The sequence below is a fragment of the Salmo salar genome, chromosome 12, assembly GCF_965601325.2.
Source record: "Salmo salar chromosome 12, fSalSal1, whole genome shotgun sequence".
NCBI lineage: Eukaryota > Metazoa > Chordata > Actinopteri > Salmoniformes > Salmonidae > Salmo > Salmo salar.
This window is the reverse complement of record NC_138302.1, coordinates 84,904,351-84,920,188: the sequence shown is the minus strand read 5'-3', so window position 1 is coordinate 84,920,188 and position 15,838 is coordinate 84,904,351. Positions and strand designations below refer to the sequence as shown.

General features: G+C 41.1%; 1 protein-coding gene across 2 annotated transcripts; it reads left to right on the top strand.

Annotated features, from left to right (window-relative positions):
* Positions 1-1,515: 1,515 nt before the first annotated feature.
* Positions 1,516-14,029, top strand: LOC106565747 (leucine-rich repeat neuronal protein 1-like). 2 transcript variants are annotated; one of them, XM_014133209.3, is made up of 2 exons: positions 1,516-1,790; positions 9,912-14,029. In XM_014133209.3, the coding sequence occupies exon 2, from the start codon at positions 10,159-10,161 to the stop codon at positions 12,319-12,321; it is 2,163 nt and encodes a 720-aa protein (XP_013988684.1). In that variant the 5' UTR covers positions 1,516-1,790; positions 9,912-10,158; the 3' UTR covers positions 12,322-14,029. The 2 variants fall into 2 exon arrangements, with proteins under 2 accessions (XP_013988684.1, XP_013988683.1); XM_014133208.3 differs by having other exon boundaries at positions 1,516-2,062.
* Positions 14,030-15,838: the final 1,809 nt, after the last annotated feature.

Genomic DNA, 15,838 nt, shown 5'->3' with positions numbered 1-15,838 from the left:
TTTTTATTTATTTTATTTTTTTAACATTTTTGGTCATTTAGCAGACGCTCTTATCCAGAGCGACTTACAGTAGTAAATGCATACATTTCATACATTGTTGTTTTTTTTCCTGTGCTGGCCCCCCGTGGGAATCGAACCCACAACCCTGGCGTTGCAAACACCATGCTCTACCAACTGAGCTACAGGGAAGGCTATCTATCATTTTATCATCTATCATTCTATATGGGCTTCGATCTAAAAGGTAGCTAGCAAATGTGAAATGGATTGCAGTGACAAGAGTTGACAGCTGTATGAGTTCACCATTTACACAACATATGCTGCAACCTTTTGTAATTTTAATCGTTTGTTTCATATTGGCTGGCTTCTAACAATAGCTGAATTTGCAAAGCTAACGAGCACCAATTCAGTGGTGTTTGCTATAATCTTTGCTACCCGGGTTAAATCAAGGTGAAATAAAATATATAAATAAAAGTTCCCTTGCGACAATTTAGCTTTTGCAACGAGACCATTAAATATATTTAAAACAATGGTAGAAGAGAGTGTAGTTCTGTTCAGTTTATCGCTAACCTTATCACAGGGACTTTGAAGCACTAACTTACATGCATGCTGATCTTGGAATAAATTGACGATAGCAAAGATTCCATCTTTGATGACGCCACATAAATGGAATAGGTACTAGCTAGCTTAATAGTTAATATCTGCGCGCTAGCTCTGCATATTCAGCTAGTGTGTGTGCGCGATTGACTGGATTAACCTCACGTCAGTTACGTGCATTGAGTGCCTTTCAGACAGTAGATACGAGCTCTACGTTACCTAGCAAGCTAAGGAACTGGCAGTAGATCAAACCATTGTGAGGCAAAGGGTGGGGGGGTCGCAATCTTTTGAAACTTAAAAACGTGCTATTAAGTGTCTATAATCAGCACAATTGCTTTCATTGCGTATTATTAATATTATTTAAATTACATAGTTATGTTTCAGTGATATATTGGGGGGGACAAATCATATTTTTCCCAGGATGGGGGGGTCGTGTCCCCCCGTCCCCCCCGGGATTTCCGCCCCTGAGGGTAAGGATTGTTTAACAGAAACGTCACAAAATGTAGGCCTACTGTATACAACATGACATGGATTGCTTGGAGTGTAACGGGGCCAATCTTGTTCTAATAAAGAAAAGTTTCCCAGCAACACATGAATGTGAAGAGAGAAGAAGATTGATGTACATTTTTTACATTTTACATTTGGGATGGAGATGGATGAATGTAAATAGAGCAGGAGATGGATGGACGATAGCGGTAGAGGAGCAATTATTCATGCAGGCAAGAATAGCAACAAATTAATGGGTTGCATATTAAACAGCTCTAATTGGAGGAACTTAACAACAGCGAAACAAAGAGGTACATTGTCTCCCAACAGAAGCACCATTTCAGACGTCAAGGATGGAAGAGGTGTGGGGGCAGGCAGAAGACTTTCTCACAAGAAAAATCAAGAAAAATAACCCTCCCTCCTTGGCGCTCTCCCACCGCGCAGACCTAGCGCCTGCCTTTGTTCGCGACATAACAATCCTCGAACAGATGGTGCTCTGCTTGAGCGAGAATGACCAGCACAATCCAGTAGCCAATCGGAAGCAGCTGACTCGTTTGGACAGCGCCAGGTGCTGTTCTCATATTTTCCTTGGAGGAGCACTAGGTTACGGTCGAAGAGTAGAATATCCGCAGACAACTAGTCAGTGAGGTTGCAGGTGGCGTTTCGAAGCGTTTGGATGTCTCTACAATCTACACCATGCTCTCCTCAAGGTTAGCCTACATGGGAACCGTGCCTGAATGAATATATAAACGACAAACCGCTGTAAATAGGCTACCCGTTGCTGCTTGAATGGAATAGTTAAGAAATGTTTTACGCGATAATATTGAAGGAATCCGATTAGGCTATCTATGTATTTATTTGATTTATTGGGCATGTAGGTTATTGACGCATAGAGTTGAAGGCTATTTGCACAAACCTTAAGCTACTGATGTCCAAATAAACGGGATGCAACTGAGAAGAGAGGGGCTTGCATGTCAATGAGGTGAGCCCTACACTTCACATGATTTATTTTGCATGAGCAAAGTCAGGATTAGACTAATGCATGAAGAAAGTCAGAATATATTAAACTGAAGCTGTTTCTTCTGTAGCCTGCAATATCCTCTTTCGAGGTATTGTGCAGTAGTATGAGAACAGGTGGATGTGAATGTTATGGAAGCAGGAACTCTGTTGCCGGACACTTATCTCCACAATAAGGTTGTGGCCAGGGGGTCATAGCTAGTATGCTATCAATTTTTCTGGAAATGTAACATTTTCCCTAACAAAATGGTATTTGTTTGCCAACAACCTACCGTTACTGCATCTCTGCAAGGGCACAGGACTTTCTGTGCATGGGTTGGAGGGACACGGGCAATATTATACGAAGGAATAACTAATAGGCAATAGGCAATTAATCAGGAGTAGCCCTACGACTACTCTGCATCTGCGGTTCTATATCTGCATTTGTATTATTGTGATTTGGCTATGTCCCGATCAGAAATATTACATTTTCAATCTCAATGCGTCAAATAACATGCTCGGAAACAAACTTTGATCCTCCTGCGGCACCGCTCAAGGCTGCAACGTTGCAAAAATGTGATTTGCATATACATGTGAAAGCATCTGGGCAAATGTCTCGATTCTTCCATTATCGGCAGAATAAATCGAACAGGAGACAGGTCTTCAAGAAATAAAAGTCCAGGAGAACGAGGTTGTAAAGGGGGCAGGGGGTGGGGTAGCCTATTGTCATTTTAAGAAACGCCTCTGCTGTTTTGCAGCTGTTGCTCCTGTGTAATAGCTGAGGTTAACTGTCTCACAAGCTTCTTATTCACCCTTTGTATGTCCAACAGTATTACCAACACTAAGGCTAGCCTATGGTAGTGAAACAGTATCTTTGGCACTGTTTTAACCCTCTTGTTGTGTTCGTTTCATGTTTAATTAATTCTGTGTTCCAGGTCCAGAATGACCGCACCATTATAGCTGATTATAAATCCAGAATAATACATATATTATCACCTAATGGTATGTTAGATATTTTTACCAACTTAAGTTCTTGTGAACATCATAAGTTTTGAACTTCTATTTGCTATTTATGGCCTGTAGGCCTCATTGACCTGAGGTCATATAACTTGTTTATTAGATTTAAAAAAGCATAATATATGGATTATTTTTACTATAACAAATACTCAGATGAAACATATTGTGCTATTTATCACAGACTACTTTGTGTCAAAGTTTCCAAGGACTCTCTCCTCCTAACCACTGTCATGATCAAAGATATTACAGTATGTGTAACGGTCGTTGTATATAGTGGACCAAGGCGCAGCAGGTTGAGTGCTCATTTTAAACTTTATTTGAGACACGTAACAACAAAACAACAAAACGAACGAACACACAGTATTACAGGCTAAACACAGCAGTGCAAAAACAACTTCCCACAAAGGACAGGTGAAAACAGGGCTACCTAAGTATGACTCCCAATCAGCAACAACGATGTACAGCTGTTCCTGATTGAGAGCCATACCAGGCCAACACAAAGAAATACACAACATAGACAGAGCATAGAAATACAAAACATAGAACATAACCAAAAACCCCAGAATACTCTAAACAAACACCCCTCTACATAAACACATATCCCAACAAACCCCGAACCACATAAAACAAACACCCCCCTGCCACGTCCTGACCAAACTACAATAACAAATAACCCCATTACTGGTCAGGACGTGACAGTATGTATCAAGAGTCTCACATACAGTATATCGTTTGGTCATTGTGCTGCCACAGAATGAACTGTGAGCTGTAAACCAGAGCTGCAAGAAAAGTTCTATATATTATTGAAACAATGTTGCCATTGTTTGTTCGAATGCCGACAGGTGTGGTTCCCATGGGGAAAATATTCTATTGGGGAAATGTTCCCGTGGGGGTTGCCATGGATGCCAAGAAGGGGAGTGAGATGTGTGTGTGTGTGTGTGTGTGTGTGTTCAAACACACATGCATGTGGGGGTCTGGGAGAGGAAGTGTGAATGGGCATGTGCCTGAACTCAATTTTATACACTAATTGTACTCTCACCCATTCATTTCTAATGACCGGTCATTTCTGACCAGGAACACCACAGGAACACCACCAAAATGTAATGAAAATCCTCAAAATGCATGTTATGTGTTCAGATGCCCTGTGTGGACAAAGTCATGGAACTTTATGACTATCAGATTAAATGAACTATATTTTTCAGAGAGAAAACTTGTAAATCGGTCCAATACGACCGGAACACAGCAGGAGGGTTAAGGAGTTCAGTTGTGTTATCAGTCAGTCTGTTAAAGTTGTCATTCATTAGTATCACTTAGATACAGAGTTCCATTGTTTTATACCCTGTCATTAATTGGTTGCTATGGTATCAAGTTGCCTATGCTAGAAGTACCAAATCATCACTTTGCCCACTGAACCTCAGTCAGTGATGGCAGTATGACATAGACACTGAAAAATAAAGTGTTGAGTATGACCTTTTCTTACAGCAGGTCAAATAAAGAGATGTGATGCTAAAGACAACACTGGACATTGTTTGGAGCCCTATGTGATATGTTGGGTTACAATCTCATGTCAGATGGATCTTGAGAAACAGACAGTGAACAGCAGGGACATCCATTTCTCAAAACTCAAAGAACAAAGTATTAGGAGGGGAAGAGGAGTGGCAAGGTGCCGGAAAAAGGTTTTGGCTTTTTTTTCTTTCGGTATAACCTGTGGGCATAACTCCCCCTCCAACAAGCGAGAGAGCAAGTGCACACGCACACACACACACGCACACACACACACTCCTTCAACTCATAGCGGTGAGAACAGTCTGTGACAAAGGCCTGATAATAGGGCACGTGTGTCTGTCCACCAGCCAGGGTTATTAGGAGACATTGAGGATACTACAATGTCCTCCACCATGGAGAAGAGAGTTCCCTTGGGGCTGGGGAGAGGGGGGCTGGGGATAGAAGGGGAGGGGAGGGAGGAGTGGAGGGTGTTGCAGCTCAACCTTCTCCCATTATTCTTGTAAAAAGGGTCAACACATTGGATCTCAGAGGTAAGGCATGGTGCAGGCTAGGCAGCTGTTAAACTAATTCTGTTCTCATAATCTGCTGAAGGAATCATTCTGTGCATAGTGTAACTTTTACAGTGGGCTTATGGGCCCAAACCCCCAAGCTTAGTAGTTGGACATTGCTGTTGTATTTTCTCAGTGCGGAGGGCACAGGCTACAAATACAAGCATACATTTCAGGTAACACTTCCCTTTACAGTGTTTTTATTACTGGAAAGACTCAACACTCCTGTCTCACAGATAGTTTATTACCTCTGCAGAGATGTAAAATTAGGCGTTATCAGTCCTTGGTTTGATGGAGGTGAATTTATCATATTCTAATCTAGACTACAATCAATATGCAGCTTTTCGTGTTAATGCTATGGACATGAAGCGGCTGAACCATTTTATGCAGAACATAACTTCAGTCTTCATCCAGCCAGCTGTCTCTGCTTGTATTGTACTGTATTCTGAAACAACACATGTTTTCCCCCTTAACCCTCCTGTATGTAGTAACCTATTACACCTCTTCCACACTTTAGGGGAATATAGTTATTTTAATCCTTTCTGGGTTTTTTTTATCTTCTCTGTGGTAGTTACCAATTATCTTTGCCAATCCCAGCCCACCAGGCTGTTTGCCTATTAAAGAGGTGTAAATGTTCATGGGCTTTTAGGAATCAGCATGACAGGTTGAGCGTTTTTTTATCTTGGACTTTATGTTTGCACTACTCAAATGAACCAAAAGAATGTGTGGAAAATCTACTTTCTAATTTTATATTGCTCATTGCCACTTAATCATAAAGTCCCCATAGGAAGTTTTTCTTTGATTGTGAGTGTCTGTTTAGAAGAGCGATTGGTGATGGTGGAGAATTTACTTATTAGATTTATTTGGTTTTCCCTAAGGGAAGCCTTATCGTGTTTATGTTTATTATGTCAGAATTATGTGATCGGATTGTATGTCTTCCATTGCTCACATCTCTGGAAGGATTACGCCCTGTGTACACAGGATTGGAAAAGTAAACACCCTTCTCCTGGAAAAAAAGTATTCCACTCCTCAGCACATATCAAAGACCTGGTGTCTGACAGCCAGGGTACAAAGCAAATCATTAACCATCAGCATTCAAAAATAATCCTGGAACTCAAATCTTTATCAATTGTCAGTTTGTATTCATGTATTCTTTGCATAATTCTGTTTGATCTGACAACTAGAGGTACTGTAGTGAAGTTAACTATTAGATGTTGCAGGACATTCTTTTCTGTTTGATTATGCAGGTTTTATTGTAATGTATAACTATATAACAATAGTATAGCTAACAATTGATTCCAAAAAGCTCTGTGTTGTTAGTATAGTATATGTAGTCTGAGTGTCTGTGTACCAAATATATATTGTGCTCTTGTCCTCTTAGGGTTTGGTTGAAATACTGTGTATGAATTGATCATTTTTCCTTACATACCTTTGTTTAGTTTAGCTGAATGTGAATAGACTCACACAATATTGCATGATTAAGGTAGATCTGCAATGACTTCAACCTCACTTCTATTAGACCTATAGTAAACTAAGTACAGTCCTTACGGCTACCAAAGAGAGCACAGTTATTGTCATTACCATCTATTCAAATTGATTACATTGAATGAAAGCCAACATGGAAACTATTAAATGAAATAGAATATCATTCTGTAACATTGACCACAACATTTTTTTTATTGGTGTTGAAAACATATTTTGTTCGAGACTGTTTTGCAAAAGAAATGTGTCCCTCCATGGGACCCATAAGTGGTGGAAGTGGACTTTGTGTTCTTGACAAAGGACAGACAATTTTCTGGATAGAAAATGGATAGTGTCTCACTCAGAATGAATGCATTTCATGGTTTTTACATGCCATTTTTGTTGTCACAGCAGGCAAGCTATGACTACTGTACATACCAGGAACCATAGATTCCCAAGAATCATGTACACCAGGGAGTTTTGCAGTTATATGTCCTGTGCTAAAGTAGCATTGAACCCATATGAATTCATACACATACTCCATCTCAATAGTACTACAGACACCTGTGATCTTCAAATCACTTACCCATAGGATCACATAGTTTACTGTGACTACTGTAAGTAGGTTAAGTACCCAATTGGAAGATACATAGGCTGTCCTGATTCAAGTTTTGCCTTGAATCAGGACAGCCTTTGTATCTTCCAATTGGGTAGTCTTCAGAGCAAAAAAAGTAATAAATGCTGAAGTTATCCAGCATTTATGAAGGTGTTTATTTTTATTTTCATTGTTGATATGAATTACTGCAAAAACACCAGGAAATCAGCTGCAAGTGATTGTAATTTGTGGAAATCTGTTCCCAAGTAGTCCCACACTGTAACGACCGTCGTCAAAGATAGTGGACCAAGGCACAGCGGGTCTCGTGAACATCTTAAACTTTCTTCAAGAGAACACAAAACAAGAACAAACGCACGACAGCTAAACAGTCTTGCAGGCTATGCAAAATCAACTTCCCACAAACACAGTGGAAAAAAGGGCTACCTAAGTATGACTCCCAATCAGTGACAACGATGTACAGCTGTCCCTGATTGAGAGCCATACCAGGCCAAAACAAAGAAATAGAACACCTAGAAGGGAACGTAGAAATATAAAAATAAGGACCATACAACTAACCCCAAAATCCCAACAACACAAACCAAACACACCCCTGCCACGCCCTGACCAAACTACAATAACAAATAACCCCTTATACTGGTCAGGACGTGACACACACATAATAGATAGACACATGGGATTGTATACAAATGTAAGCAAGGTTTTAAATTATTATGTTTTAGTCAAATATTATATCTGAACCTAGTTGATTATCCTTGCCCTAAAACCTCAGGATTTAGCAACTTGATTTATTTTACTGCAATTGCCTTTTGGAAGCAAGGCATCCTTGCAAGACATTGTCGCTTTGCTGTATTTTTGATGCACTGTGGACTACATCTAAGCCTATTTAAGCCTATCAGTAATGGCTGTTTATAAACAGTGAATAAACATGACGAGGTAGGTTACAGCCATTTGTAGTTAAAGAACACAGTGATCTGTATCTCTCCTGAGGGTTACATTTCCTCAGACTGATTTCTGACTCCGCTAATCCTGATGGGTCAAGTCAATCTTAACCACTCACTCTGCCTTAGCATAAGAAACATGTCTGTATTACAAGTATTTCACACCTTATTTCACCCTGTCCCAGGAGAAAAATCCCCTGTGCAGGAAGAGCTTGAACTTGTTTCATGTCACCCTTGCTCTGTTGCCAGGCAGTTTTGCACTCAGATGAATACGCAGCTCTCTTCTTTCAAAGCCTCTTAGCAATATCTTCTTAAGTGAGTGTTGATCACAGATGTTGTTTGGTTGTAAGGCCAATGGCACTGCAGTACTAATGTATGTCTCTTCCATGGAAAGGGATACGCCCTTCAGTAACTTCACCTAATTAGGTTAGGGGATTTCTTAAGTGTTGCTCAGATTACATTGCCATACAGGACTCCGCCATGGTAGAGCCAGCTAGCCTGGAAATGGTGGCAGACCTTTCTGATTCCCACCTCTGCATTATATACGTTTACTACGTATACAGGAAAGGTTGGTACTCAGAGTAAAGCACTAATGTAAACCCACTTCTCATTTCAAATGGTCCTAATGCTTCAGTAGTTTCAGGGTGGAATCAGTACTTATTGATTTCCACATGCCACTTTCAGAACTCAATAACAGAGCCTTGTAGTTGCTCAAGTGTGCATATGTGCCAGCCTCTCCCCTGGAAAATCACTAACACTCTTTAGAGACGGTAGCAAAAGCTTAGAAACCAACTCAATAGTCAGTGAAATCCTTATTCTGAAGAACATTACCACAATAAAAGTATATTTTAATTGATATAACATATTCACTTTAGGTTTAAAAGTATTGTGGCCCGTTTGTTAGAGTCAGAACTGTAGTGCTATATGGGATGGCCGATGCCTGGTGCTCCTGTTATGAACTGCTCTTCTCCAGACTAGACTGTTGGGCCAGATTCTGGCTTCACAAGTCCTTCTCCTAAAATCTCTGTCCTTGGATAAAAATCATTCTGGATTATCACAATTTATTTGAATAAGTGACTGTTGAGGCTGAAGAGAAGTGTGAGGTATACTCTACAAAATGCTGTACTTGCAATGCACACTGAAGGCTTCTCTCAGAAACACCCTAAATATGTTCAAAGAAATCCATCATATTTCTGTACCAAAACCAGGACACAGTGGACCCTTCATTAATAATCTAGGAACTTTTTTTTTTATACGTATGTATCTCAGAGTATTTAATGAAATGTGAAGAAGCTAATGATCTATTCCTGATGGGCCTATTGAATAGATGAAAGCACTCAATGGAATTTGATCTTTGTCCAAGTATACAACTTCTGAGGGGTGTTTTCTGTATTATTGTGCATGCATTAAAAGAGCTGATTTCACATTTTTCCTCATAATGATGATGCTGCATAATTCATATTAACAATCTCTCAGATGAAGATGTAAACAGAAGGTTTGCTCTCAACATTATCAGGAGCTGTGTTACTACCATGTTTTATTTAACATGACTGACATGTAACTTTCGGTAATATTATGTGACTGGACGTATGATACAGGACATATACCCCTGACACTAGTTTCCATCAACTCCCTTTGTCTCATACATATCATTTTGTTATGCTATTTGTGCTCCTTTGTGTCCTTGTGTTAAACTAAACTATAGTGACTCAGTCTTTTTTTTGCATTTTTTTTGTCTTTGTTTTACAGACTCACCCCGCAGTCCTGAGGTATTGATGAAAGAAAAACTCTGAACAGTGGGAGACTCACTGTAACACTGGAACTGTTTCATTGGAACCCCCTGTGCATATTTTTCTGTCTGGACCATTTTAGAGGGACACAACTACAAGTCAACACCCCCTCTGGTTAATGACAATCACACAGCTCCCTCCAAGTTCCTCTACCCCTTCTGGTGTCTAACCCTGTGGGTTTAGACAGGTGAACGCAGACAGACAGCATGGCTAGAGGGAGGTTTCTCTACTGTCTACTAGGCCATTTGTTCACTGGCCTGATTCTGTCGTCAGTTGGACTATCCTCCATCCAGAGAGATAATGATTGTCCCCAGCAGTGTGTGTGCGAGATCCGACCCTGGTTCACCCCCCAGTCCACCTACAGAGAAGCCACGACGGTGGACTGCAACGATCTCCGTCTCACACGCATCCCAGGCAACCTGTCCAGTGACACGCAGGTGCTCCTCCTGCAGAGCAACTACATCGCCAGGACCAGTGAGGAGCTGGAGCAGCTATACAACCTGACAGAGTTGGACCTGTCTCAGAACAACTTCAGCAGCATTCGTGACGTGGGCCTCAGCAACATGTCCCAGCTCACCACCCTGCACCTGGAGGAGAACCAGATCACTGAGATGCCTGACTACTGCCTGCAGGACCTCAGCAACTTGCAAGAGCTCTACATCAACCATAACCAGATCAATATTATCTCCCCCAATGCCCTCTCTGGACTGCACAACCTGCTCAGGCTCCATCTAAACTCTAACAGGCTCAAGGCCATCGACAGCCGCTGGTTTGAGTCCACGCCCAATCTGGAGATCCTCATGATCGGGGAAAACCCTATAGTTGGCATTCTGGAGTTTAACTTCAAGCCTCTTGTAAACCTGAGAAGCTTGGTACTGGCTGGAATGGATTTAACAGACATTCCTGGAAATGCCTTTGTGGGACTAGATAACCTAGAGAGTCTCTCCTTCTACGACAATAAGCTAGTCAGAGTTCCTCAAAACGCTCTTCAGAAACTACCTAACCTCAAGTTCTTGGACTTGAACAAAAACCCTGTGCACAAAATCCAAGAGGGGGACTTGAAGAACATGCTGAGGCTGAAAGAGCTGGGCATTAACAACATGGGGGAGCTGGCCTGCATTGACCGCTTTGCCCTCGATAACCTCCCAGAGCTCACCAAGCTGGAAGCCACTAACAACCCCAAGTTCTCCTACGTGAACCGCCAGGCCTTCCGTGACCTCCCCGCCTTGGAGAGTCTCATGTTGAACAACAACGCCCTTAACGCCCTCTACCAGTCCACTGTGGACTTCCTGCCCAACCTGCGTGAGATCAGTATCCACAGCAACCCCATGCGATGCGACTGCGTCATCCAGTGGATGAGCTCCAACAAGACCAGCATACGCTTCATGGAGCCCCTCTCTATGCTCTGTGCCATGCCAGCTGAGGTCAGAGGGCAGCATGTGAGGGAGGTGCTCCAGCAGGACTCAGCAGAGCAGTGCCTGCCGATGATCTCCCATGACACCTTTCCCAACCACCTGAACCTGGACATCGGCATGACTGTGGATCTGGACTGCCGAGCCATGTCCCAGCCCGAACCGGAGATCTACTGGGTCACACCCATGGGGAACAAGGTGATGATGGACACCATGTCTGATAAGTACAGCCTCAGTACCGAAGGAACACTGCGCATCTCTCACATCCAGGTAGAGGACTCTGGCAGGTACACTTGTGTGGCACAAAATGTTGAGGGGGCAGACACTCGGGTGACTGCTATTAGGGTGAATGGTACTCTCTTAGACAGCACCCAGCTGATGAAGATCTATGTGAAGCAGACTGAGTCCCACTCTATCCTTGTCTCCTGGAAGGTCAACTCCAATGTCATGACCTCCAACCTCAAGTGGTCATCTGCCACCATGAAGATAGACAACCCCCACATCACCTACACAGCCAGGGTCCCGGTGGATGTCCATGAGTATAACCTCACACACCTACAGCCCGCCACCGAGTATGAGGTGTGTCTCACCGTCTCCAACATCCACCAGCAGACGCAGAAGTCCTGTGTCAACGTCACAACGAAGCACGCTGCCTTCGCTGTGGAGATATCCGACCAAGGCACTAACACTGCTCTCGCAGCTGTCATGGGAACCATATTCGGCATCATCAGCCTGGCCTCTATGGCTGTGTACATTGCCAAGCGGTGGAAGGGGAAAAACTACAATCACTCCCTGAAAAAGTACATGCAGAAAACATCCTCCATCCCACTCAATGAGCTCTACCCTCCCCTCATCAACCTGTGGGAGGTAGACAGTGAGAAGGACAAAGAGGTGTCCTCCTCCTCAGAGACCAAACCCAGCCAAGTGGACACTACACAGAGCTACTATATGTGGTGATAGCTACTGGGTCGTTCCACCAATTCGGTGCCTTTTGAGAAGTGTAACTTGGTAAAAAAAAAAATGTTTGATTTCACCTAATATTATCATTCTGTCATAAAGAGCACATGTTGAACTTCATTAAAAACACATTTTCTCATCTCAAAAGGTTAAATAAAAAATTACTATGGTAAGTGTCTATTAAGTGCCAAATAAAGTAACAGGGTTGACGGTAACAGGGTGACGATTTCATCTAAAATCAGCCATAAATCCCCTTGTGACAGGGGGAATGGAAGCGTGTTGTGTACAAAATTGAAGTTGTTAAAATATTTCTAGCCTGTCTATTGGTAACACGCTCAGTTTTCAACCCGTTCAGTTTTCCACCCGCTCAGTTGACCACCCCAAAACACCAGAGAATGGCTAAAAAGAGTAGAACCAGCCCACCTGCTTTTACATTTTTTTTATATGTATATAAAAGGAGAGTTCAGTTTACGTAACAAGGTTGACCTTAAAAATAAGGGACAGATGAAAATGAATCACTAATCACATTAAATAAATAATAATCTTTAGAAATGACTTTGTCAAAGCAACAACAGCAAAAAAATATATAACTTTACAATGATGCTGAAAACTTGGGAGAAATTGTGGGTTAAAGTGGGTTAGAATCTTCCTAGAAGTCAGGTCACAGAGGGTGCACAGAGGGACAGGTAAAAATGCAGATATTTTTTACTTTAGCAAGTCTTTATTCATATTGAAAATCAGATTAATTGAATTCTCCATGTGGTCTATATTAATAAAGGGCACTTCATTTAATAAACAGAATTTCAAAATGAAATATTGTTGCACAATTTCTACTTAAAATATCAAAGAGATGCAAAAGGCACTCATTTCGTGGAATGACCCTACTACATGGTGAAAGATACTACATGTGGGGTAAATCAGAAATAATTTTCTTATAGGAGCACAACGACACTTCTTTCGCTTCTTTGTGTCACAGTAATATTACTTTTTTCCTTCTGTTTTCTGCTTTGCTCATATGAGGCGAAGGACGTGACTAGTATTTCAGACTTTTTAGCATAGTGCATTGCCTTTCTTCTCTTGCTCCCTTTTTGACACTCAATATGACAACTTTGTTTAGCTCCCAGGACTTGGTAGTCACTGTGCTTTATTTTTAGTACTTGTTTTGATAGCACAGCATGGGTATTGTAAAGGATTCAGTCTGGATCAGCTTGCAGGAGCTAGAATTGGATCCATTTAGATTTCTTTCTCTGGCAGTATTCTTAGAGAATGCAATGTTTTTTTTCTCGTAAAACAGTTTAACTGTTAACTGTTGTGCACTGAAATATATAAACCAATTTGTCTATGGACTCCAATATAAGCTGACAAAGTATGTTTAGACTTGATATACTGTCTATTGAATAACGTTAGCAATCGTTCTGTAATGTTGTATCAACTATAATTTGATCAACTTTTTTGACATTAGTAAACATTCTTTTTTTATTTAGAACTTAAGTTTGCAGAGAAAACACTGTAAACCAGCAATATAAATATGAATGTTTATTAACTAGGTAAGTAGACATAAGGCTTTTTAAATTCTCAGAATATTTTATTTTATTTAGCTAGAATCTGTCAACGATCACTGATTTTGTTGTGATTTACACACGCAAATATGTTGTATATTGAGGAACAAGCAAAAATAAAATGTATTTTCCTCATATTTTTTATACGATTTCCAGGCCATGTGTCATTATATACTACGTCAGATATTTAAAACAGGAAAAAAATCTACTTTAGAAACATTTATTTATTAGTATGCACTAATTTACCATATTTCCATATAAGTATCAAACTTGAATAAAAATGAAAACATGCTCTGTGGGGGAGATAAATATGTGTTTTACAGGATGACATAATGTCAATCAGTTTGAGAGTAGGTGTAGCCACAGTGTAGATTGTGTTGAAGAGATATAACGACGGAGATTGAAATGCTGCTAAAAGCAATTATCAGAACATAATTCATATCTGCCCGTTTAGTCTCCAAATACTGTTGTAAAAAGCCTACGAGGAGCAAACAACCCTCCGAAACCACAGATGAAAAGTCTGAAAACCAGGAAGACATATGGGGATAAATGTCAAGACAAGCCTCCCAAGCTGATTGACTCCTAGACTTCACTGGACACAGATGACAGATCTTCAGGGTTTACATGCTGCCCACTGCCATTAATGACATGTAAGGCAATAGTGTCCTCCCTTGTCTTGTCCAGTCTCCAGGATGAGACGAGATGGGTGTGGGGAGCAGTGAGAGGAGAATATGAAGTGGCCGAGCATAGATCAAAGGAGGAAGTGATTATGGATAATGGGCACAATTAAGCAGAACAGATTGCTGCATTTCTAACAGTCAGCAGCCCCACTTTAATCAGTCAGATGCTAGCAGCTTCCAATTCTCTGCATTCCTTATACAGTATGAGATGGAATTTCACAGGGGTCTAGAGGTGCATAACTGAGCCTTCTGAAGGATTTTGTGTTTATGTGTAGTTCTCCATTTGGTTGTTACATTAATGTAGATTTTCATGGTAGCGATGGAAACAAACATCAGTCTGTTTCTCATCCACCATAACTGCTCTTTCACCAATAAGCTCACTGGGAGGTGAAGAGGAGGAGGGAAAATGAAGATTAATGTTGAATGTTGAATGTTAATGATGAATCCTCTGCCACTTCAATACAGTGACTTTTTCGTAGCAGGTTAGGAGGACTTACGCAGCAGGCTAGGATAATTAACGTAGCAGGTTAGGAGACTGAGGTTAAGGTTAGGAAAAGGGTTTTAGGGCTAGCGAAAATGCTATCCTAAGTTGCTACGAAAGTCACTTCCGGTCGTAGCTGTATCGAAGTGGTGTGAAAAGAGTGTGTCCCCTGTCACTCAACAGCTTTCTCATTGAAAATCAAAAACCCCACCTCAATTCATATCCCAATTTCATTGGCTCTCTCTCTAGGAATGTCTGGGCCTATTGGGAGTTGATCATGCAGGAAGGCTATGTTGGTGTTTGATTGACAGCTCAGAGCTTTGTAGAGCAATCAGACCATCTCAATCTGTGTTCCCCTGATAACATATTCATCCCTCTGTTCTTTCACTTTCTCTAACTGTCCCTCCCTATCTGTATCATCAGAGACCATCTCATCTAACTCTAATGTACTACTTCACTGCAGAAAAATGAATAAGCAGGGCAGTAGAAATCTGCTACAGAATCTTTATGAATGTAATGGATGTGCGATTATGTCAACGTGTATTGGTGTTGTCTAAAATTATGAGATCTCACCTAGATTTCAGTAAAATAACCTTGCAACTTTGCAAGCACCACCAAGGAGATATTCATAACAACACTTGTCCTATTGTTTCCTGTCAAACCTTTTGAATCCATTTAGGAAATGTTGTTACTCATGTTACATTTTTATTTGTCATTGAATTGCTGCAACAAAATTGGCTAACATTTTATTTCCATTTCCATTATGCATCAGAACATGCACTAGGTGTGTCCTCTCT

Coding starts and splice junctions, on each gene's coding strand:
- LOC106565747 (XM_014133209.3), top strand. CDS start 10,159: ATGGCTAGAGGGAGGTTTCTCTACTGTCTACTAGGCCATTTGTTCACT.